Source organism: Oryzias latipes, chromosome 11 (genome assembly GCF_053564925.1).
Source record: "Oryzias latipes strain Hd-rR chromosome 11, Olatipes_Hd-rR_3.1".
Classification (NCBI taxonomy): domain Eukaryota; kingdom Metazoa; phylum Chordata; class Actinopteri; order Beloniformes; family Adrianichthyidae; genus Oryzias; species Oryzias latipes.
The window spans coordinates 28838026-28862112 of record NC_136247.1 but is presented as its reverse complement, the minus strand read 5'-3'; the positions used below and the strand labels follow the sequence as shown (position 1 = coordinate 28862112).

The following is a 24087-nucleotide window of genomic DNA, read 5'->3' as shown; positions in this document are numbered from 1 at the left end:
TTTCCGCTCTGTCCTCTCACACAGGCACGTGCAGTCCCCAACACACGCACACACAGGACGGAGCGGAAAAAAGGAGAGGAGCGCGCGGACAACGCAAAATCCTGCAGCACCTGTAGGGGTCGACCTCTGTATGGGTGCATGAACTGAAGCTCTATGCTGTCATTCACACATCAGGGCGAAGAGTTTCACTGTTAAGTCAATGTACAGACACGATCTGAGGTCCTGCGGTGGGAATTGCGTGTCAGGCACAGCGCGGCGGATCAGTGACTCGACTTTGGGCACGTGATAGATATATAGGTGACTTGACAATAGGGTAGAAAAACAATTCCAATATGGCCGCTCAATGCGAGGATTATTGTCCTGAACGTTCATCCTTTTTTTTTAAACTCGCTGGGGCTGTTGAGCAAAGGCGGGGTCCACCCTGGACGGGTACTAGCCTGTCGCAGAGCCCATGGAGCGATGGCGCCGCTACGCTAGCCAGCCACACATGGACAGCATAGCGAGCTTGTGAGCTTCGCTGGCCCGCGGGCCACTGGAGAGCCGCTGGAGCGGGTGCAGTCGTTCCAGCTCCATGGGTTTAAGATGTTTCTCTCATTTCTATTGAGACAAGAATAAAAAGATCCTCCAGTTTTGTTTCTTTTCTCCTCTGGGGTCCATGTGCGATTGAAAATCTTTGAACTGAGCCCTGGACTGACAGAAGTAACGGTAAAAACCGTCACGTCCAGACGCAGGAGTGAAGGATACTTTTTCTTGTTTTCTAATTTTCTAAAATAAACTAAACGTACTTTAGTTCTTCATATTTCACATGTAGCTGCACTGTGGTGTAGCGGTCAGCACTCTTGCCTCACAGCACAAACACTGTTGATACGTAGCTCACTTATCAAATCCTTTTTCCCACATTCAGACACACAAACACATGGATTGTAGTCTCTCAGTGTCTGAAACAGTCAGACTCAAGTGCAGCTGTTTATTCTGTTAAAGCTTCTTTATGCTTCATTTACTTTAAGGATGCTAGCATGAACTACAAAGGACAGCAGAGATTTTAGTTGTTGCAGATGATTTATATCATGTTGGAGTTACTTCAAGTAAACAGTACTATAAGTTCACTAAATGACTAAATCAACCTCTAAAATGGACAAATCTACACAATCAGCACAGAATCAAATACTTATTTCCTCCACTGTTGGTAAAAAACCATTTCAGCAAAACTGCATAGATTGGAAAAATTCACTAAATATAACCTTTTTTTTTTTTTAGAAATCATTTTTATAAAATGTACAAGTGAGATCTATGATTTTAGGGAAAGCCTTGTGGTTGAATAATTGAGAAGTTAAAAGTTCTGTTCAGTGTTTTCCATCTCTTCAGTTGGACTCTAACAGGAAATGGTTTCTAATGAAATGTGCTGTTAACAGTTTGGTCATGTCTAGATCCATTCCTTCTGTTTCTGAGAAAGACGGCTGCAAATAGCAGCAGCAGCTCAGTTCATCTGCAGCTTTCTGCTTCAATTCCATTCTGTGACCTGCTTGTGGTGACACTTGCATGCCTCATAGGTCTTTGCTGGACATATGGAGGTGAGATCTACATTTCTGATGGAGAACATGCAGAACAAAGACTGTTGCATGCTCTGGAACTTTCAGTGCTGCCTGGTCTTTGAGTTGGAAAACCTTCAAGTTGCAGCATTTAAAGCAGGGGGGTCATAATCCAGGCCTGGGGGGGGCGGTGTCCAACATGTTTTCAACCAGACTGCCGTTGAAGCTCCTTATTGGCTAAACACACCTGATCCAGGTCATCAGCAGCAGATGAGGCAGGATTTCTGGAAAACCAGCAGGACCAAAAGAAACATCCATCTGCATGAAAGCTCTGGATTGGACCCTGTTTGGGGCAGGCAAGGTTAAAGTCCCCAGAGATCAGAATCAGAGCTTGTAGGTGTTGTATCTGCAGGTGGGACACGGTGTTGTGCACGCGCTGACAAGCCACAGCGGCGTCTGCTGACGTAGGGATGTAAACAGTGACCACCAACACATGGAGAACTCCAGTGGGAGGTAGTACGTCTGAACGCTGACTGACACCAGTTCAATCTTCCTGCTGCAGTGCTGTTCTTTAACAGTGATGTGGTCTCAGTTACACCATCTGTCATTCCCCCGGTACACGCGCTGCAGACGCATGAGCGCCGTTAGCTCGTCCAGCTTGTTAGATAGAGAGCGGACGTTTCCATAGTAACAGATGGGAAATATGGTTTGTACCTCCATCTTATCTCCCGGCGTTTAACTCCAGCTCTGCAGCCTCGACATTTTCTCCGTATTTCAGCTGGAATATCCGGCTTTCCACTGGAGGGGGGGGACTCTGCTTGGCCTAGAGCTAACAGCTGACCTGGAGTGTCAACAACGGAGCTGCATCCTAACGGATCCCCCGAGGTCAGTTCAAAAAGTTGAGAAAAAGAATAAAACAAAAAGCAAAAGTAATGAAGTTTCTGTCCTTTGTGGCAGAACTACAAATTAATTGTTGTAAAAGACAAAAAAACAAAAATAAGGTGAAAGAAAAGATTAAAATACGCAAAGTAAGGAACACAAAAGGATAGAGCTGCCCAGATATGCTGTCACAGACGCGTTGCCATGGTAACTGGGAGAAAAGGCTCTTCCACATTGAGAGGACACAGTTGAGGCGGCTCAGACATCTGGTCTGGATGACTACCTGGCCTCTACTTCATTGAAGTGGGTCTGGAACCAAACCTGTGAACTTTGATCAGAGGTGGACCGCTCTACTTCAGCTAAACCAGAGGTGGGCACTGAGGGCCGCATTCCTGCATGTTTTCCAGCATACCCTGCTCTGGCATGTTCTAATTGGCTGGACACACCTGAACCAGGTAATCAGCCATGAGAAGGGCAAGACTATCTGGAAATCATGCAGACACACCGGCCCCCGAGGCCTGGAATTGCCCACCCCTGAGCTAAACGGTTAAGCACCTGTGGATTTTTACATTTGTTAGATTTTCAAAGTAAAGGTTTATTTCTCTGTTTTGATGCATATTTTTACTCTCAGAGTTGAGTTTTGTTTGAACTTGTACTTTTGGAACAATAAACGACTTCAAAACATGAATTTACGTCATGTGTGACTTTAGTTTAAGACCCAGAAACTGGATCTTTGCTGTTTCTGTATTCATGAGGTTTCTTTGAATCACCCTTAGTCCTGCCTGACCCCCCCAGGAGCTGCACCATCAGATGAAGGTTTGGACCCACTGGAAGTCCTTCTTCTGATGGGGCATCTGCCCCGCCCCTGTTAGGAGCAGGGCAGATGCCTTTGACAAAGTTGCTCCTGGGGGTAAATTCAGGCACTCAAACCCCTCCACCACGATAAGGTGGCGATTCAGGGAGGGGGAATTTTTCAGTCACAAGCCAATCACTAACAATTAGGGGGGGGGAAACCGGAGTCCTGGGAGGAAACCCACAGGCCGCTCTTTTCATGTGGAACTAAGAATTTAGTGGGACTGATTTTTTTTGGGGCCAAAGGTCATCAGTTGTCATTTTTGGGGAGTCGTCCTGCACAACAAAAAGCTGGAAGTCGTCGTCTGTGACTCTTCTAGTAGATCCTAAACTATCAGGAACCACAGAATGGTTCTTCTAAACAGGTGGGGGGAACCGAAGCACTCGGAGGAAACCCACGCAGACACGGGTCCGTCAGGAACCAGAACTGACCCAACAAACCAACGTGCCGCCCCATTTTTCTAGCTTATTTTGGGAACCCATGTGACACAAAAACTAGACATTTGAACTATAACTATACTAACCCTAAACTCCAAACCCATCTTTTCTGAACTTCTTTACAACCTTAAGTCAGTTTTTTAAAAACATTTACAGTCTATAATGAAAAATATAACATCATTAAAACCCCAGTTATGATTTAGCAAACTCACATGAACACATTTGAACAGATTTCCAGACTTTTATTTTACTATTATTATTGCTTTAAGATTGAAATTGAAAAATATAAGTTTTTTTAAATACATGCCTACCACAAATACTAATAACTAATAACTAAAAAACAACAATCTAAATAAATGAATATATCAATACATTAATAATCAACTAACAAATAACTAAATACTAAAAAGATAAAGCATCACTAGATTTTCTGGATCTAATCCCAGCAAACATCCTACAAGCTAAATAAAGATTTCTAGATCCACTACGTTCTCCAGCCTCTTTCTAGCTCTCTGAGGCTCTGTTGTTTCTTAGGTAGGGTCTTGGAAACCTTCTTTGGTAGTTCAGACCTTTTCACAAACACGGGTCTGGGTCTCAGACTTGGCTGGTTTCTAGCAGGACTCTGAGGCTGTTGGTTCCTTCCAGTATCCATGGAAACCTGCTTTGGTTCTGGGTTTCTCACAGACACGGGTCTGGGTCTCAGACCTGGCCGGTTTCTAGCAGAACTCTGAGGCTGTTGGGTCCTTCCAGTATCCATGGAAACCTGCTTTGGTTCTGGGTTTCTCACAGACACGGGTTTGGGTCTCAGACTTGGCCGGTTTCTAGCAGGACTCTGAGGCTGTTGGGTCCTTCCAGTATCCATGGAAACCTGCTTTGGTTCTGGGTTTCTCACAGACATGGGTCTGGGTATCAGACTTGGCCGGTTTCTAGCAGGACTCTGAGGCTGTTGGGTCCTTCCAGTACCCATGGAAACCTGCTTTGGTTCTGGTTTTCTCACAGACACGGGTCTGGGGATCAGACTTGGCCGGTTTCTAGCAGGACTCTGAGGCTGGTTCTGGACAGATGTCTGCTGGTGGATCTTGGATCTACATTCTGAAACCTGCTCAGCCAGAACTGCATTCTCCTTCCTCAAAGACTCCTGTTCTTTTGTAGAAGCTTCAAGCTTGGCCGGTATTTGTTGTCTCTCAAAGAAATCCACGTTCAGCTCCATGAATTCCCATTTCAAGTGGCAGTTTTCCTTTTTCAATTCATCTACATTTTTTACCACCTGATGGAATTCTTTTAGCAGCATTTTAATGTCTGATTCTGCATTTTCCACCTTCCTTTGTTCTTCCAGAAGGTCTTCCTTTTCTTTTTCAAGGGAATTTATTTGACATTTTAACTCCTGGATCTGTTCAGGATAGACGAGTTCTCCATCCTGCTGTTCACTGTGGATCTGAATGACCTCCCGGATGTGCTGGCATTGGTCCTCCAAGTGGCTTTTTTGGGCTTCAATGCATATCAAATCGATCCTCATTGCTGCTTCTTTACTGCGTTTCTTCTTGAGATCTTCCAAGTCCTTCTGGAGAACTGCATTTTCCTGCTCTAAGGCCTGGATCTGATCTCGGTATTCTTCCTGCAGATCCTCAGGAGAAATGTCCGGAGTCATCATCAGCAGAGCTTCCTCTTGTTGGATCTTTGATTGAAGTTGCAGAAGCTTTTCTTTGAGGACTGAGTTCTGGTCCTGGGCAGCTTTGAGGTGGTCTCCTGCAGGCTCATACTTGGCTTTTCTGTCTGACAAAACAAGAAGTTTGTCCTGAAGCTTTTCAAGTTCCTGGACCATTTCCTCATTTTGCAGCTCTAAGTCCAAGATGCTGGTTTGATCGTGTTGGTGTTGACTTTCTGCTTGAAATCCAGGCTGATCTTCCTGAACTCCTTCAGCCTCACGTGTCAGATACGTGAAGTTCAGAGCTCTGTCAGTGAGGTCGGCTGAGATGGAATCGTTTCTCAGCTTCTCAGCTTCCTTAAGGAGCATCTGCAGGTTTTGGAGAGCTGTCCGGAGAGAATTGTTCTGCTCCACCAAATAATCCAGTTCCTGCTGTTTGTCCTTGTACAGGTCCTCCCAGGTTATCTGATCCCTGGGGGTTTTATTTCCGCGTTTGAACCATTTCCAAACACTTTGCTTTGCTCTCTGAGTGAATCCTTTGAATCCCTGCTCCTGCTCTCTGGAGTGGTCGAGCGTCTGGCTGTCCGAATCCCAGAGGGATTCAGTTGAAGAGCTGGTAGCTCCAAGACCTTTAAACACATTGTTGTGGAACATGGCTGGTTCTGGATTGAAGGGAATTTGTGAAAGAGCTGAAGGCTTGAACGTTTTTGGAAACACGAGTTTCTGTAAATGCTTGGAAATCTCTCTTTAGATCTTTAAAATGCTGCAAGACTCAGAAAGATGGAGTATTTAGAAACTTTGGAGAGGAAGTAACTGGATGTTAAATTATATCAAATGATTTCAAATGATGTCACTTTAATCATTTAATTCCTCTGAAATGACATCATTTTACATCATTTTTCTGTAGGTGTCTGGAGATGACATCATTTGACTGCCACGCCCTCTAGTGACATCACTGTTTGTCTGTCTTTCACCTCATGTGACTGACAACACGTGTGGCAAGGCAAGTTTATTTGTATAGCACAATTCGTACACAAAGTAATTCAAGGTGCTTCACAAAACAGATAAATGCATTAAAATCACAATACATCATAGAAATAATCAACGTAAAATTTACTTTAAAAGAAAAGAAAAAAAATTGAAAATTGATTTAAAAAAAAAGGAAAGAAAGAAGGAAATGAAAGAAAAGTGCAGATAGGACCTTTCAGTCATATACACGGCTAAACAGAAATGTTTTAAGTCTAGATTTGAACATGAACACAGAAGAGGCCTGTCTTACGACTTCAGGGAGGCTGTTCCAGATTTTAGCTGCAGAATATTGAAACGCTGATTCCCCTTGTTTAGTTCTGACTCTGGGCATCAACAGGAGGCCGGCCCCTGAGGTCCTCAGAGTACGAGATGGTTCATATGGCACTAACATGTCAGAGATGTACTTTGGTGCGTGGCCATGGAGAGACTTGTACACAAGCAGAGCTGCTTTGAAGTCTATTCTTTGAGGTACAGGGAGCCAGTGCAAAGACCTGAGCACAGGACTAATGTGATCATACTTCCTGGTTTTGGTCAGGACTCGAGCAGCAGCATTCTGGATGTACTGAAGCTGTTTTACAGCTGGTTTGGAGAGGCCGGTGAGCAGGCCGTTACAGTAGTCTAACCTACTGGAGACAAATGCATGAATAAGTATCTCCAGGTCTGGCTTTGACACTATGTTTTTGATTTTGGCAATGTTTTTCAGATGGTAAAATGCCGCTGATGTTACTGACTTGATATGGCTGTTAAAGTTCAGGTCAGAGTCCATGATTACCCCTAGATTTCTGACTTGATTTGAGGGTTTAAGAGACAGAGAATGAAGGTAGCTGCTGACACTTTCTCTTTGTTTCTGTGGGCCAAAAATAATAACTTCGGTCTTGTCTGAGTTTAGCTGGAGAAAGTTGTTCTGCATCCACGCACTGATCTGTTGGAGGCAGTGGCTGAGTGAATCCACCGGCCCATATTCACCTGCTGTCAGTGACACATAGATCTGAGTATCATCTGCATAGTTGTGATAAGATATGTTATTACTGCGTATTAACTGCCCTAGTGGCAGCATGTAGAGGTTGAACAGAAGGGGTCCCTGGATCGATCCCTGGGGCACACCACAAGTCAAGGCCATGTAGTCTGAGACACAACTCCCAATTTCAACAAAATATTTCCTGTCTTCTAGATAAGACTTGAGCCAACTTAGGGCAGATCCAGAGATGCCAACACATGTGGTGACGTCAGTCCTTGTGGTCACGTGAGAATGACCTAATTGGTGATTTTTTTAATCTTCATCTTCATGAGCAGCTTCTCATGAGGCTGAAAAGAACTTCAGAGGAAACTGACTGAGAGCTGCAAGGTAATGAAGACTCAATGCAGCCACTGAGAAAGCTCAGGAGAGCTTGTTTTTGTCCACAAAAATGTAATATGGCTAAAACAATCTTACTATGATCAAGGGGAAAATGTGGAGAACTATTGTCTTGATGAATCAGGAAACAACAATGGGACAGATTCATCAACAGCATCAAAACATCTGGAGGTGACATAAGTACAAATTCAGCAGAGATTAATCACATTTAGGCGCTTTAGGAGCTACTAAATGCATCTGAATGTTCAAATCATTGGCTAAATCAAAACTCCTCTCTAAATTTTTGAAACTCCAAACGTTACCAAAAAAAAAAACAACAGGAATGTAATTTAACTACAAAGAAATGTCAGAGGGGATCTAAAACATGCAGAGTGGTGAGGCACCAGGGCCAGACGGCCCCCCATGGATGGAACTCCATCCAGTTCCAGTGAGTGAACTGGATGTTTTGGTCACACAATTGGAAGGAATGTTCCATTGTGTTCTAGATTGTGTGTGTTAGATAAATATCCTCAACACTGTTGGAACGCAGAAACAATCATTGCTCATCGACTTTTACAAGCTAGAGGAATTATTGGAAAGTTGTGGAAGAGTGTGGACACACCTGGACGGCAATGTGGACGAAAGAATTGATGACATGTCTCACTTTGGAGTGATCGACATTTATTGTTAAAAAAAAAGAAAAAACCTTCAAACTCTTGTGGAATCCTCACATAAGTTTTTAAGTTTTTTTCCAACCCTCCCCCTACCCCCCCCCCCCCCCCCAATCCTCAACAATGACTTAAATGTTTGTGTAAGGACATCACACTGCTGATTTATGGGTTGTTGTTTTGATTTAATTTATTTGGAATCCTTGTGTGTATTTATGTATATTTCTATATTACTTTTAATGCCAGATTTGAAATAGTTTCTGTAAACACGGTCATTGAACTGACAGAGACAGAAAGGAAAGAAAAACTTCATCAAATCTGCTTCTGTGTTTCCGACCGGACGCTCAACAAACATGTAGAACATATTTATCACCACCAGAGGGCGCCATCAATCAATCAAGACAATTCAGTGGAAGTTAGACTTTCCTTCCGGTTGTAGTTCAAGGTGTTTGGAATCAGATCAGGATCAGTTTAAACTGAATTGATTTTTTGATTGATCATTTTCAGAATACAACACAAAAATACAATATTTATAAAAATGCAACATAAGAATAAAACAGCTCTGAAAACAAAACATTGTTTTGACCTTTGGAAAATCTATTAAGAACAAAATTATAAGTAAAATATTTTCTTTTAAAACCAACTGGTGTTCAATAGTAACCAAATAAAGCAAACACAGAAGAAAAAAATAACTTCAAATTAAAAAGAGAAAAAAATAGAAATGTGAGAGTAACTTTGTCACTAATCCAAAATATTTACAGATGTTCATCGTTTTTTGAGCCTTTGTATTTCTTGAAGCAGAAATTATTTTAAATATTGCTGCAGTTCAAATTTCAATAGGAAGAATTCATGTTTTTATTAGCAAATTTACTTTTGTAAATATGGAATTTATCCATGAAAAACAACATATTTATAAAAAAAGAAAGCATCACGATCTTTCTGTTCAAAACTATGAAAACCTAATATCTTTTCATAATAGTTTAAAAAATCATCAAAAATAGAGTCGGTGATGAATTTCTGGATGTTTTTCCATAATTTGTAAGTGAATTCACAGAGCAGAATAAATGAGAGCATGTTTGAAAAAGTCCAACTGCTGTTGAAGTCAACTTTAAATGTAGATCAGTGATGCTTTGCTGGATCAAATCTGAGTCTTAGTTGGAATCAGATTTCTTTGACTTTGTTTAGAAGAAAGTTTGTGGTAAAGACCAGACTTTTCTCCATTCAATGTTAGATGTTAAATGAGGCCAATAAAGAGCAGCTGATGGAACAGAAAGCAGATGATCTTGGAACAAAGCTCTGATTTTTGACTTCAACTGTTTAGCAGAAGTGAAGCAGAAACTCCCCAGAGGAGATTTGAAGCCATCAGGAGGATGAAGAGTCAAAGGAGGAGCTGCAGAAAGACCTCAATCACATGCAAAGCCCAGACGCTACGGCATCAAACTCTACTGATGTTCCACTGAGCATCTGTTCCAGGTGGACTCAGCTGCCAACAGAACCACATGGCTCCGCCCCTTTGGAGGTCTCCCCCATGGGAGAGTGGTTCCACGTTCCTTCTAGCTGGGCCCGACCGGGGCCCGTTGGAAGAGCCCCAGTCACCAGGCAGTTCCTGACATCAGACATGAGGAGCTTCATGTCTGGGACTTGTCTTTCTGTGACTCATGTTTTCCACCTGCTGTCAGTCTGGATGCTGATGGATGGAACTGATTTCAGATCCGGATTATTGCAGAAATCTGGATTGAACTTTACAGCTTTAGAACTTTAAAGACAAATGGAATGTTTGCTTCTTTTTAACTTTTAAAGCATGCCTAAATTTAAAAAAATAAACAGTTATTAGTAGAGAGGCAGATTCAGAAAATGTAAAGGACTCAGAGAACCAATCAGGCTGAAAAGTGTCTAGAATGAAACAAAAATATCATAAAGATCATTTTTGATTCAGGACTTTAGGGCTTGTAGAAATGTTTTAAATGTAAAACTATTTTGTCATCAGTAAATAAACTCACTTGCGCAAAATAAATTAAAGTAAACCTTTTTTTTCTTTCTTCCAAATAGGATTTTTTCCCAAACCTGAACCAGAATGGAGAATCCTGGATGGGTCCGTCTGCTGGTCCGTCCGCTCCCCCAATGTTTATTACGCTCTTCAGGGACCCCCACCTCTCATGGCTGGAGGGGGGTGACCACTGCCTTCTCTATCCCCGACCTCTCTCAGGGTGGTGGTCGGCTGCTCGTCTGGGACTGGGGGGGCTCTCTGGGGGTGGGGACCCGTGATGGTCCCCCTGGTGCATTGGAGGGCTATCCTGCTGTCTGGGCTGGGGTCTGCACCCCCCCACCTGAGCAGAGGTGTGAGCTCACCTCTGAACAAATGGTTTGTGTGACAGAATGAAATGCAGACAAAGATGTGTTGGTTTGTGTGCATTTGTGTGTGTGTAGTGTAGTTGTGTTGAGTACATGTTGACATGGTTGTATGTGAAGATTTTTGGAGCCACCAGGTATATTTGTAACACCTGAGTATGTGTGTGGACTGTTATGTGCTTTAAATGTATCTTTGTGAGTTAGAACATACTCATCAGCTCGGATAGCAGCATCACAGGCTTTCACAAGCTTCAATTCATTCATGTAGGTTGACTTCCTATTCGGCAAACAACTCTTAAACTCCTCTAAGAGTATGAGGTCACGAAGTTTTTCATAACTGGTGGCACCAACTGATAGACACCATTGACCAAAAAGAATTTCCTTCTCATGATTAAACTCCACATAAGTATGAAACCCTGCTTTTCTAAGATTTCGGAATTTTTGTCTGTAGGCCTCAGGTACCAGCTCATAGGCACGCAGCACTGCAGCCTTCACCTTCTCGTAATCCGTAGAATCTGCAGCAGACATGGACGCCTGGACATCCTGGGCCTTACCAGTTAGGACGGTTTCCAACAATAGCGGCCAAACAGTTTTGGGCCACTGAAGCACCTCTGCTGCACGCTCAAATAAAACAAAATATTTATCAATGTCCTTTTCCCTAAACGGAGGGATGAAATTAACACATTTGTTTATGTCAAAAGGCGGAGCCCCTCTTGTTAAAATAAAATATGTCCAACACAAGAGGCCCTCAGCTCTCATCTGTTTGCCTAGCTGTTGGACAGGACAAGTTAAAAAGAGAAGAAAAAAAAAAAAAGAAAAAGGCGGAGCAGCCAAGGAAGAAAATGATGCAGAAGGTGTCATATGTTGTAAATCAAGCTCCTTCAGACGAACTTGCCTTTTTGTTTCCTCCTCGATCTTTCGGAGTTGAAATTCACGACTAACCTCCTTCTCCTTGATACTCTACCGGAACATTTCGATTTCAAGCTCTTTCAGGCGGAGTGATTCAGAGTCCTTTCTCTCCGGTGAGCTCATCCTGCTCATTACTGGACTGCTAACAGGATACCCCTCTCAGACAGGACTGACACAATTTCATCCAATATAGCTTGCTTCTTCGACTGTTTAGACACAACAATCTCAAAATAATCTGCTATACCAAGCAGTCGATCCTTAGTGCAGTGCTTCAGTTTATTTACAGACGGCTGCACAACAACACCCTCCAAGCTAAATTCCATTTAACAAGAGAATGAAAAGAAAACCTGCAACAACAACAAAAAAAAAAACGAGGCAGGGGCAGCAAAGAACGAAAGGCCATACTGGCGTTCAAAGAAGTGCAAACGCCCTCACTCAAACGAACCAAAAGGCTCAAACAAAGTGTCAGCACGAGGCACAAAGCAAAAGCACCCCAAGACAGAGTGCCGACACAAAGCACAAATGCGCTTCCCAGCGCCCAAAGCCCAGGGCAAAAGACAACACAGGTCATACAAAGACAGACCTCAAAACAAGTACCGTCAAAACAAGAATGCAACTGGCCAAGAAGGTCAAACTTTTAGGACGAGCCCCCAAATAATTAATACATGTGCCTCCCCTGAGCGCAGACACTTTGTGCCTGAAAAAATTGCATCTTCCCCTAGAGGTAGCCCGGAGCGTGTATCTCGGGGAGCAGAGAAATCCTTGGAGCGTGTGAAGGAGGGAGTTTTTTGTTTTTATTGCAAGAAACGTGGCCACGTGGTGCGCAATTGTTTTTTGCTTAACAATAAATCTCCCAAAACAGTCAATTTGATAGGGGCCAGTAAACCTCTCAATTGTGAGACATCTGACGTTGCTGTACCAGTTAACACCATCTTCTCCCCCTTCATTATGGAGGGGAGCGTCTCACTGACTGCAGCAAGTGAGAAAATCCCAGTGCTGATTTTACGGGACAGTGCAGCTTCTCAGTCCATCATGCTGAAGAGAGTCCTGCCCATATCTAGTGAAACCTATGCAGGTTCTGATGTTCTTGTTCAGGGTTTTGGGATGGGTTTTGTTGGGTTGCCTTTGCACCAAATATCTTTGGATTGCAACCTTGTCAAAGGTCCCGTTGTGGTTGGTGTTAAGGAGAGCCTTCCAGTTGAAGGGGTCTCATTTATCTTGCAAAATGATTTAGCTGGGGGCAAGGTTCTGCTCAACCCTTATGTTACTCCAGTTCCTGTGATTCAGGGTCCCGATGATGCAATGCTAAAACACCCAGGTGTTTTTCCTGTGTGCACTGTAACGCGTGCACAGCCAAGACGGGAACAAGAGAAAAACCTGGAAAGGATTGTATGGACTTAAGTATGGACTTAAGTGGCAGCTTCATGGCTGATATTGAGGCATCTACCAGACAGTCAACTGAATCCCATGCTCACACTGGTGATTGTGAGCCTTTGACCCCAACTTCCTTATGGTTTGGACATTCTCCTCCCTCAGGAATTGCTTCAGAAGGACTGACAGTCATCTCCCGAGAGCAGCTGATTTTTGAACAACAACGTGATCCTTCACTGAAGCCCCTATTTGATATGGTTGGAGATGTTTCAAGGAAGAGAGGTGGTGATTATTCCTGGTGTGGTGGAGTGCTTGTGCGTAAATGGTCACCTGTACATGCACAGAAAAATGATAAATGGGATACAGTGACACAAATCATTGTGCCCACTATTTATAGATCTGATGTCTTGACCTTAGCACATGACAATCCCCTTGCTGGCCACTTGGGGGTCATCAAAACTTATGATCGTGTTCTGCGATGTTTTTTCTGGCCATGGTTGAAGCGTGACGTTTGGCAACATTGTGCTTCATGTCATATATGTCAAGTAGCTGGAAAACCCAATCAGGTAGTTCCACCTTATCCCCTGTATCCAATACCAGCTATAGGAGAGCCATTTGAGCAGGTCATAGTAGACTGTGTGGGCCCTTTGCCATGGACAAAATCTGGGAACAAGTTCCTCCTGACCATAATGTGTCAGTCTACCCGCTTCCCAGAAGCCATTCCATTGCGCAAGATCACTTCTCGTGCGTTAGTCACTGCACTAGATAGATAGATAGATAGATAGATAGATAGATAGATAGATAGATAGATAGATAGATAGATAGATAGATAGATAGATAGATAGATAGATAGATAGATAGATAGATAGATAGATAGATAGATAGATAGATAGATAGATAGATAGATAGATAGATAGATAGATAGACTTTAATAATCCCGAAGGAAATTGTAAGTGGCCAGCTGCCCATACTTAAAAACACAATCATTCCTAAAACAGATAAAACACAATAAATAGATAAAAATATAAAAGGATAAAAAGAATAAAATCAAGTACAATTCCTAAAAACATGTCAAGTTTCCCAGAAATTCAGCTTAATCAAAATCAGAAGCAAGAATAAAAGCTCTCAACACAGAGTGTTGTGCAGTCTGATGGCTCGTGGGACAAAGGACTTTCTAAGTCTGTCTGTGGTGCAGCGTTGTGATAAAAGTCTGCTGCTGAAGCTGCTCTTCCTTTCACTGAAGGCCTCATACAGAGGGTGTGTAACATTGTCCATTATTGCCTGAAGTCTGGACAATGTTCGTTGTTCAGCCACCTCCTCCACTGTGGCTAACTTCGTCCCACAACAGAGCTAGCCCTCCTGATGATCTTGTTTAGGCGGGTCAGGTTTCTCTTGCTTGTGCTGCACCAGCACACCACAGCGTACAGCAGAGCACTTTCAATCACCGTCTGATAAAACATACTGAGAAGCTTGGTGGAGACGTTAAAAGAGGCCAGCCTTCGCAGGAAGTACATCCTGGATTGACATTTTTTGCTGAGCAGGGTGGTGTTCTAATTCCAGTCCAGTTTCTTGTCCAGCACCACTCCCAGGTATTTATAGGACGTGACTGTCTCCACCAGGTCACCGTCTATACATATTGGCTGGGAGAGAGGGGGTTGTCTTCTGAAGTCCAGAATGAGTTCTTTGGTTTTCCTGATGTTCAGCTGGAGCTGGTTCTTCTTGGACCAAAAAACAAAATCCTGCACCAGCTGTCTGTACTCCACCTCCTTGTCCTCCCTAATGCAGGCCACAATAACGGTATCATCCGAGAAAAGTTCTTCTCACTATTTGGTTTACCCAGGGTTATTCAAACTGACCAAGGATCCAACTTCCTTTCACGGGTGTTTGGGCAGGTAGCTGAAACCTTAGGTGTGTCTCACTGCTACTCCAGTGCATACCATCCAGAAAGCCAAGGGGCTGTCGAGCGGTTCCATCAGACACTCAAAACCATGCTTCGTGCTTAATGCTTAGAGTACAATAATGAATGGGATGAAGGGGTCCCCTTCCTCCTCTTTGCTGCTCGTGAGGTTGTGCAGGAGTCAGTTGGGTTTAGCCCAGCAGAGTTGGTGTTTGCACACACGGTGCGTGGGCCACTAAACCTTTTAAAACAGAAGTGCCTTTGCAATAACAAACCAGTAAATGTTCTGGATTATGTGTGTAACTTTCGCACCAGACTCCATCGGGCTTATGAGAATGCAAAACAAAACTTGACGGCTACGCAGTTCAGGATGAAACACTGGTACGATAAAAACGCCAAAGAGAGGAGCTTTAGCCCTGGAGATGAAGTTTTGGTCCTGTTAACGGTGCCAGGGTCTGCTTTGCAAGCTGGGTACAGTGGGCCTTATGCTGTGAAGGAAAAGATTAATGACCACAATTACATAATTGCTACTCCTGATCGGGGACGTAAAAGCCAGTTATGCCATGTGAATATGCTGAAGCCCTATGTTCGCTGCCAGAATGCTATATCTTCACAGGAAAAGCATACAGTTATGCTGACCAACGCTCTCCCTCTAACCCAGTCCAGTGCTGAAGGTGGGGACATTGTTGAAGATCAGGTAGGATCACATGAGGATGGCATTGCCCCCTCCAGTGCAGTTATCTGTGGTCGTTTAACAAATTCTGAGTATTTAACTGGTTTAGATTCAAACCTGTCCTATCTCCCCTCATTTCAGCGGGATGACGTGATTGAGCTGATAAACTCACATCCTACATTGTTTGCAGATACGCCATCCCGTACCAATATCATCGAGCGTGACATCGATGTGGGGGATTCTCTCCCAATTAAACAACATCCTTATCGAGTGAACCCAGAGAAACGTGCTCGCCTACAACAACAGGTAGCGTATATGCTGGAGCATGGCATTGCAGTGCCAAGCTCTAGTGCTTGGAGTTCGCCCTGTCTGTTGGCAATTAAATCAGATGGCTCAGACAGGTTCTGCACTGACTTCAGGAAGGTCAACAACGTCAGTAAATCTGACTGTTACCCTTTACCCAGAGTAGAGGACTGTGTAGTTCATGTTGGTGGGGCAAGGTATGTCACAAAACTTGATCTATTAAAAGGCTATTGGCAGGTGCCATTAACTCATCGTGCACAGGAAATTTCAGCATTCGTGACACCTGATACCTTCCTGCAGTACACAGTTATGCCGTTTGAGGTGCGAAATGCTCCTGCTACCTTTCAGCGCCTGGTCAACACTGTTTTGTCTGGTTTACACTGTTGTGAAGCCTACCTGGATGATGTTGTTGTCTACTCTGATTCTTGGGACGAGCACGTTGGAATGCTGATTGTGGTGTTTGACAGGTTTTGCTCTGCTGGTTTGACTCTCAATCTCGCCAAGTGCGAGTTTGGCCGGGCGACTATAACGTACCTTGGAAAGATTGTGGGGCAAGGCCAGGTCCGACCAGTTAACACAAAAGTTGAGGCCATTCTGTATTTTTCGCCTCCCACAACACGACGTGAATTGCGTCGATTTTTAGGAATGGCCGGTTATTATAGGAGTTTTTGTAAGAACTTTTCATCTGTTGCCGCTCCTTTGTCAGAGTTGCTTAGTCCCATGATTTCTTTTGTGTGGTCAAGCACTCGTAAACATGCTTTTGACTCCATCAAGGCATTGATGGCAAATGCTCCTGTTTTGGCAGCACCAGTGTTCAGTCGACCCTTTAAAATCGCTGTGGATGCCTGTGACACTGGAGGTGGGGCTGTCCTTCTCCAGAGTGGAGAAGATGGGATTGAACACCCTGTATCCTATTTTTCCCGGAAGTTCAACAGACATCAGCGAATATATTCTACAATTGAAAAAGAGGCCTTGGCTCTAATTCTTGCCCTTCAGCATTTTGAGGTCTATGTGGGATCTGCCTCCCACCCAACCATTGTTTACACCGACCATAACCCTTTAGTTTTTCTTGGATGTATGAAAAATGCTAACCAGCAGTTGATGTGTTGGGCACTTATCCTGCAGGGTTTCAGTCTGGATGTCCCTCACAACAAGGGGCCCGGAAAACATAATGGCTGACGCAGTGTCTCGTTGCTTGTGAAGATGTGCTGTTTTGTTTGTTTTTTATTTCTTTTTTTTTCCCTGCAGAGACCCCATGTTCACAAGCGAGGGATGGAGGTGTTATGTGCTGCTGCTGCTGCTGCTTTCCAACACTCTGCTCACCTGGCAGGTGAAGCCAATAGTCTTGATCAGCACCTGCCAGGTATTTAAGGCAGGGAAGACATGCAGAGAGGGCAGGCAGGAGGCTGAGGAGCAGTTGTTTTGTGTTGGAGCTGTGCTGGTTGGTTGTTTCTCTTTTGATTCCCTCTTGGTCCTCAACAGTCTTATACTGCTGGGTTTTGTTATTTTGTTTTGGGGTTGGACCTTGGTAGTCCTTATTTGCGGGCTTTGTTTATTTATTTTCAATAGATAGATTCTGTTAGGCAGCCTTAGCAGGGAGCTGCTGACTCCGACGGCCCACGTGGCTGGGTCAGTTGCCTCCCTGAATTATTTTCTGTTTGGCCAAGGCTCCAATCCCTCTGTTTTGTCTTTTGCTGGGACCAGCACAGTAATTATCTATTTTCTTTTGTTTCACAGGATACAGGTTACTTCTTCCTCGTAATAAACTGTTCCTAAACTTATTTGTTCCATTGTACATATGTTTTGGCCCCTTTTTGATTTCCCTTATACTGTGACAGGTTTGCCTGTCGGGGCCGTAACATGGACAGGCCCCGCCCCTTTTGACACACATGTTCACCAGACAGTGATGATGATAATCCTCCAGCATCTAGTTGTTAATGATTCCCCACCCCCCACCCCCACCATCACCTCTGTAATCATCTTCCAGATCCTCCCTTCTTTCCTCTTCTTCTATTCTGTCCAGTCTAACAAAAACAGTTACAAATATAATAAATAAACATAAAGTTTAGCCTAATTCAGTGGTCCCCAACCTTTTTGTCACCGCGGACCGGTGCAACGCAAGACACGTTTACCGCGGACCGGTGGGGGGGTTGTGGTGCAACGCAAGACACATCTACCGTGGACCGGTTTACTGGTTGTTAATCATTACGGTAAGGTTAAAATGTAGTACAAAAAGGGCGGGGCCTGTCCACACACACACTGAAATGTTATCAACACACCTGCTAGCTGCAAAAATGTCCACATATCAACATGTACACAATACAGATAGTGTTCACACACGCATACTTATGCATACTTATTCAAACCAACTAGTGTGAAATATTTTATTCAATCCCTCAAACTATTAGTGCAAAGGGGAGCTAACACCTGTGCTCAATTGAGTGTTTATGTCCTTCTAAAATGGACACCAAGACCCCCGCAGCAGCAGTGGCAGCCAGAACCCCCCAACACCCACAGGGCAGCAGGCAGAAAACAACCCCCCCCCGGGCGTTCACATCCGCCACCCAGGCCAGGGCCAACAGGACCGCCGCGGGGCCTCCAGAGCCAGAGAGCAGGGAGGCACTGAGGGACAGAGAGTGCTGCCCCAGCCCAAACAGGAGAGCAGCCCCCCCGCCACGCCAGGCGGGCCCAACAACGAGCCCCACCCGAGAAGTGTGCCCACAGCCCCAGACAAGCACCCCATCACCACCCAGGAGTTCTGGTCAATCCCCCGCCCCAACCCCAGGTACGAACCAGGACCCCCCAAGGGAGACCCGCTGCTTGCTCAAGGCAGCCGCCCCCGCCCAGGAGGGGGGCACCCAGGAGAAAAGGGGGCCCACGAGGGTTGTTGTAAACATGGCCCGACCAGGCTCACCCACAGTTGGAAATTTGGCGAGGGCAGACGCTCAGGGGCAAGGACCAGAACCCCCACCACAGGGACACGGACACCCCCGGCTCAAGTGTGATGTAAAACTCCGGCTTCTGGCCTTGCAAGAAACCTCAGGTATCCCCCTCTCTGCGTGGAGAGAGGACTGCCAGGCCCAGGAAACCAGCACCCAGGGGCCCCCCGCCAACCCCCCCCCAGCACAGGCAAAGAAACCACCCCCCCAAACCAAGCCAGACCACCACTCAACCTCCCCAACCGCACCCCCCCACACCCGAGCCCGGAAGACCGCGCAGCGCCCCAGCCCGCCCCACCCAGGCACCGGACTTGACCCCTCGACCTCCTGGTGCAGGGGTGGGCAAACTACGGCCCGCGGGCTGGATCCGGCCCGCCTCCATGTTGTGTCCGGCCCACTGAACAATATCAGAGAGACGCATGTTTATTTTATTTTTTTTATCTGGCCACACGATCAAGATGTGACATTTTCTTCCCCCCTTCTGCAGTCTGTGCTCCATCCTGAAACCCTCTAAAAATCTCTGTCAAACAGAACAGAAGACAGTCTTCCCTTTCTATGTCGCAGTTCATCTTTCCCAGTTTAGCTCATTCTTTCTGAGCGATCATGCTGGCTTTTTTGGACAGCGCACCCTGTTCTGTGTCCTGATTGGCTGGAGACCTTGTCAATCAATCTTCTCAGTCCGTGCCGTGTCTCCTGTACAGCGGAACGCGTTACGCAGAGCTCTTCAAATCAGAAATCTGTGATCGATGATCAGATCTTTGTTTTCATTCTAAGATCCTGGACCTAATTTCTATGAAGGTTTGAGAATTTAAACGAGAGAAAAGGGAGACAATGTTCATGTTTGTGTGAGAAAATTGTAGAGGTTGGCAGTGAGGAGTTTTGATGCCATAATTAAACGTCTGTAATCAGACTCCGTGGATTTCACCGATCACCAGGGCCGGCCCTGGTCTTCTGGGGGCCCTAAGCGAAATTTTATTTGTGGGCCCTCTAACTGATCAGCAGCACCAAAAAAACGCAACTGTTGTTGTAACATAAATGAGATTTCTCTTTTAATACATTTGTTAATTATTGTTGCTGCTGAAGAATTGAATACAGTATATTACGTGCATGTTGGATGCACATTTAGTGGTGCACAACAAATTTTAAATGCAAATAAAAAAATATGAATGACAAACGTGTATATATATATTTTTTAATGTAACTTTAGGCACTCAACAAATGACATTCACAAAACTCCAACTTATCTAAAACAGCAACTTAATATCAAATCAAATATCAATAAAACAATCCAACATAAAGAAAAAAAATGCTCTATGAGGGGGATTTTGGAAAGTCAAAGTCTTTATCAGACTGAAAAGGACCTCTTTGCACCAAATCCATTCTTTCTGGATCAGAAAGTGTGGTTGGCCGTTCAGCTGGACCAACTAGATTTGAGGTACCGGTAGGTGGAATTTTGGATCCAGTAGGTTCCTCTTCCATTCACGCCTTTCTTGGAGCCCCTGGAACATGAGATACAGAACTTCAACAAAAGCAAACAGTGAAAAGTCAAACAGTCAAATGTTTTCCCCTTCAACAGTAGATGTGGTGACAACAGTTTCTTCTGCAGCTAAAAAACAAGAATTATTAATATACAATAATCAATGATAAAGCTAATAAAATAACAATAGCAGAATTCTAATAATATATTGGCTCATTTAAAGTCTGTGTGCAGGTTTTTCACAATTTCATTATCTTTTTATATATTTATAAGAGATTTATTGTTTGATTGTATATTTGCATGGTCATATTTATGTATTTATTTATGAACAGTTTAGGACTTCATACTCTTCAGCTGCTATTTATATAAAAAGAGGGGTTATGAAGACACTGTTTTTTAAATGACTTTACATGCTATTAAAATGACCTGAGATGACATCTTCAGAGGAACATCTTGGGATGTGGATGCTGCACCACCTCCAATACTTTTTGATACTTTTTGAGAGCAGAAGAAACTGTCGGCTGAGGCGGAACTGTGCAAAACATCATTATGTAAAATACAACTAAGAAATAAACGTACCCATTTATAAATGATAAATGTGAGCAATAATTTCAGCATAAATGGAAATATAAGCATTTATACACTTCTTTATTTATTATTTTGTATGTTCATAATTTTAAAATTAGTACATCTATTTTGTTTGTCATTTAAATGAGAACATTTATTTCCTATTTGTTTTTGGCGGTTTGATTCTCCATATTTTATGCCAATGCAAGATTTTAAGACAAATTGTTGAAAAAGTTAGAATACCTGACTGTCTCTAACAGATAAACAGCAGTTTTTATACTGACATAAACAGGAAAATGCAGAGTGCACTAATATGTGTTAGGAAATAAAACATTTATCAGCCATCATACCATTATCATTATTTACTTTTCTCTACTCTCCGCTGTTTTACACGGTCATGTGCAACCTCATGTTGGAAACTTGGGTATCAGAATTATTTTGGAGTTTTCCATTGGAAATTAAGACAAACGGGGTCGTTTTGTGCAATCTTCACCTCGGATCGGTTACTATTTTACGTAAATTGCGCAGCTGCACCGAAATACTGGATAATGTAAAAATAAGGCCCCAACATCCTCCAAACTTACCTTGTCATTGATGTTGAAGTTCATCTTTTTCAGCTCCTGATGGATAGTCTCTTTGGTGTGAAGTTCTCTTGCTGTCGCTTTGATCAGCGTGACAAAATACGCTTTTTTTTCTTTTTCCCAACTTTATTGAAACAATAAATGCACACTGTGCCAGGCTCAGATGCAGTGATGTTGACCAATCGTTGCTAAGAGGGGCGTAACGTCATTATTTGGGTTGCCAGACTGGTTCAGGTGTGTTGAAGGGGGGGGGGGGGGGGGGGGGGCATGGCCGGCCCTCCCTATACGCGAATTACGCAGCCGCGTAGGGCCCCCGTCACCACCAGGGCCCCGAAGTGGCGAAAAAATAAAATAAAAAAAAGACCCAAATCTGGCAACCTATTTCATAGCTGTGAATGTTGTGCAAAAGAAAGTTTCCTGCACTTTAATGATCCCCCTTGTCAACACACCTGAACCAATCTGGCAACCCAAATAATGACGTTACGCCACTCTCAGCAACGATTGGCCAACATCACTGCATCTAAGCCTGGCACAGTGTGCATTTACGAGCGCATTTTGTTTCAATAAAGTTGAGAAAAGAAAAAAAACGAGTGCATTTTGTCACGCTGATCAAAGCGACAACAAGAGCACTTGATGCCGAAGAGACTTTATCCATCAGGAGCTGAAAAAAGATGAACAACTTCAGCATCAATCACAAGGTAAGTTTGGAGGATGATGGGGCCATATTTTTTACATTATCCAGTATTTCTGTGCATTCGCGATTTAAAATACTAATTGATCCGAAGTTCGGTAAAGTTAGAAAGACAGGTGAAGTTTGCACATAAACGACCCCGTTTGTCGTAATTTCCAATGGAAAACTCTAAAATAATTCTGATACCCAAGTTTCCTGGATGAGGTCAGACATGACCTTCCAAAACGGCGAAGAGAAGATTAAATAACAACAATGGTGATGGCTGATAAATGTTTAACTCACGTTATTGTATTGTTTCATTATTTTGCTAACACATATTTAGTGCGTTCTGCATTTTCCGGTTTATGTCAGTAAAAAAACTCCTGTTTATCTGTTATAGACAGTCAGGTAGTCTGACTTTTTCAACAATGTGTCTTAAAATCTTGCATTGGCATGAAATATGGAGAATCAAAACTGCCAAATACATAGGAAATAAAGGTTCTAATTTATTAATGACAAAAAAAAAATGTACTCATTGTAAAATTATGAACATACAAAATAATAGAATAAGAAGTGCATAAATGCTTATATTTCCATTTATACTCAAATTATTATTCACATTTATTATTTATAAATAGGTACAGTTCTTTCTTATTTGTATTTTGCAGTTTTGGTTTTACATAATGAGGATGTTTTGCACAGTTCCGTGTCAGCCAACATTTTCTTCTGCTCTCAAAAAGTATCAAAAAGTATTGGAGGAGGTGCAGCATCCACATCCCTTCATGTGGCATGTATACAGTGTCTGCATAACCCCTTTTTTCCATAAACAGCGGCTGAAGAGTATGGAGCCCCAAACTGTTCATAATTAAATAAATAAATATGATCTTGTGCAAATATATAATCCAACAATCTATTTCTCATAAATATATAAAAAGATCATGACATTGTGAAAAACCTGCACACAGATTTTAACTGAACCACTAAACTATTAGTAGTATTCTGCTATAGTTATTTTATTAACTTCATCAATAATTATTGTATAATAATTCTTGTTTTTTAGCTGCAGAGGAAACTCCTGTCACCACATCTTCTGTTGAAAGGGAAAATGTTGATGTTGCTGCTGGTAAGTTCAAATCTACCCAATATGGAACCCAAATCAAACTTATTGTTTCATTATTACTTAAAGGACAGTCATACATTTGTGCACAGACGCACAACAGTGAAGGCACTTCTTTCCAACATTCTGCACTAGATATATCTCATTTATATTACAACAACAGTTGCGTTTTGTTGGTGCTGCTGATCAGTTAGAGGGCCCACAAATTAAATCTCGCTTAGGGCCCCCAGAAGACCAGGGCCGGCACTGGGGGGGGGGATCATAAAAGTTCAGGAAATTTTCTTTGCACAACATCGTTGTGTGTAAAGTTAGTCTGTTGTGTATAAAGTTAATGTGTTGTGTTGTGACCCTTCTGGGCCACCGTACTGGTGGGTTGATCTTTGAGACAGCATTCCTGTACCTCCAGGCCTGGAGTTTGACCCCCCCTGCTGTGAAATGAAGCTGAAAGCTGATGTGGTGGATGTGGAAACATCAGGAAGAAGGAACATGAGAACCTGGAGAACAAGTAGAGACTCAGAGAAGAGCTGGAGAAAGCCTGGAAGGTGAAGGTGATGGTGGTTCCCATGGTAACCTCTAATCTGGAGGAGTGGCTACAGCAGATGATGGAAAAACCTCAGACATGTCAGTCCAGAAAAGGCAGTGCTAGGAACAGCTAAGATGCTGTGCAGGACCCTCAAGCTCCCAGGCCTCTGGGAGAGAACCCCAGCTTGAAAAAAGAAACTTTAACTTGGATTGGACATGCATGCAACCTCTGATATATTTAGTTTTACAAATATAAATAATTAAAAATAAGCAGCTGTGTCAAAGAAAAATCAGTAATTAAATACATTTCTCAAAAATAATACAGAGACCCAAAACAGA

At 43.3% G+C, this 24087-nt stretch overlaps 1 protein-coding gene and 1 long non-coding RNA gene across 2 annotated transcripts in view; both read left to right on the top strand.

The window, feature by feature from the left end:
* The window catches only part of LOC144995442 (uncharacterized), a 36566-nt gene extending 16680 nt beyond the window's left edge, over positions 1-19886 (top strand). The window contains exon 3 of the mRNA XM_078955142.1: positions 10423-19886. Coding sequence (XP_078811268.1) covers positions 18336-19328 — 993 coding nt within the window. The 5' untranslated portion in view covers positions 10423-18335 and the 3' untranslated portion in view covers positions 19329-19886. The remainder of the gene's footprint in view (positions 1-10422) is intronic.
* A 1819-nt stretch (positions 19887-21705) lies between these two features.
* LOC144995443 (uncharacterized) lies at positions 21706-24035 on the top strand. The gene is made up of 3 exons (XR_013658978.1): positions 21706-22137; positions 23170-23232; positions 23633-24035. It is a non-coding gene; the product is annotated as an uncharacterized LOC144995443 (long non-coding RNA).
* Positions 24036-24087: the final 52 nt, after the last annotated feature.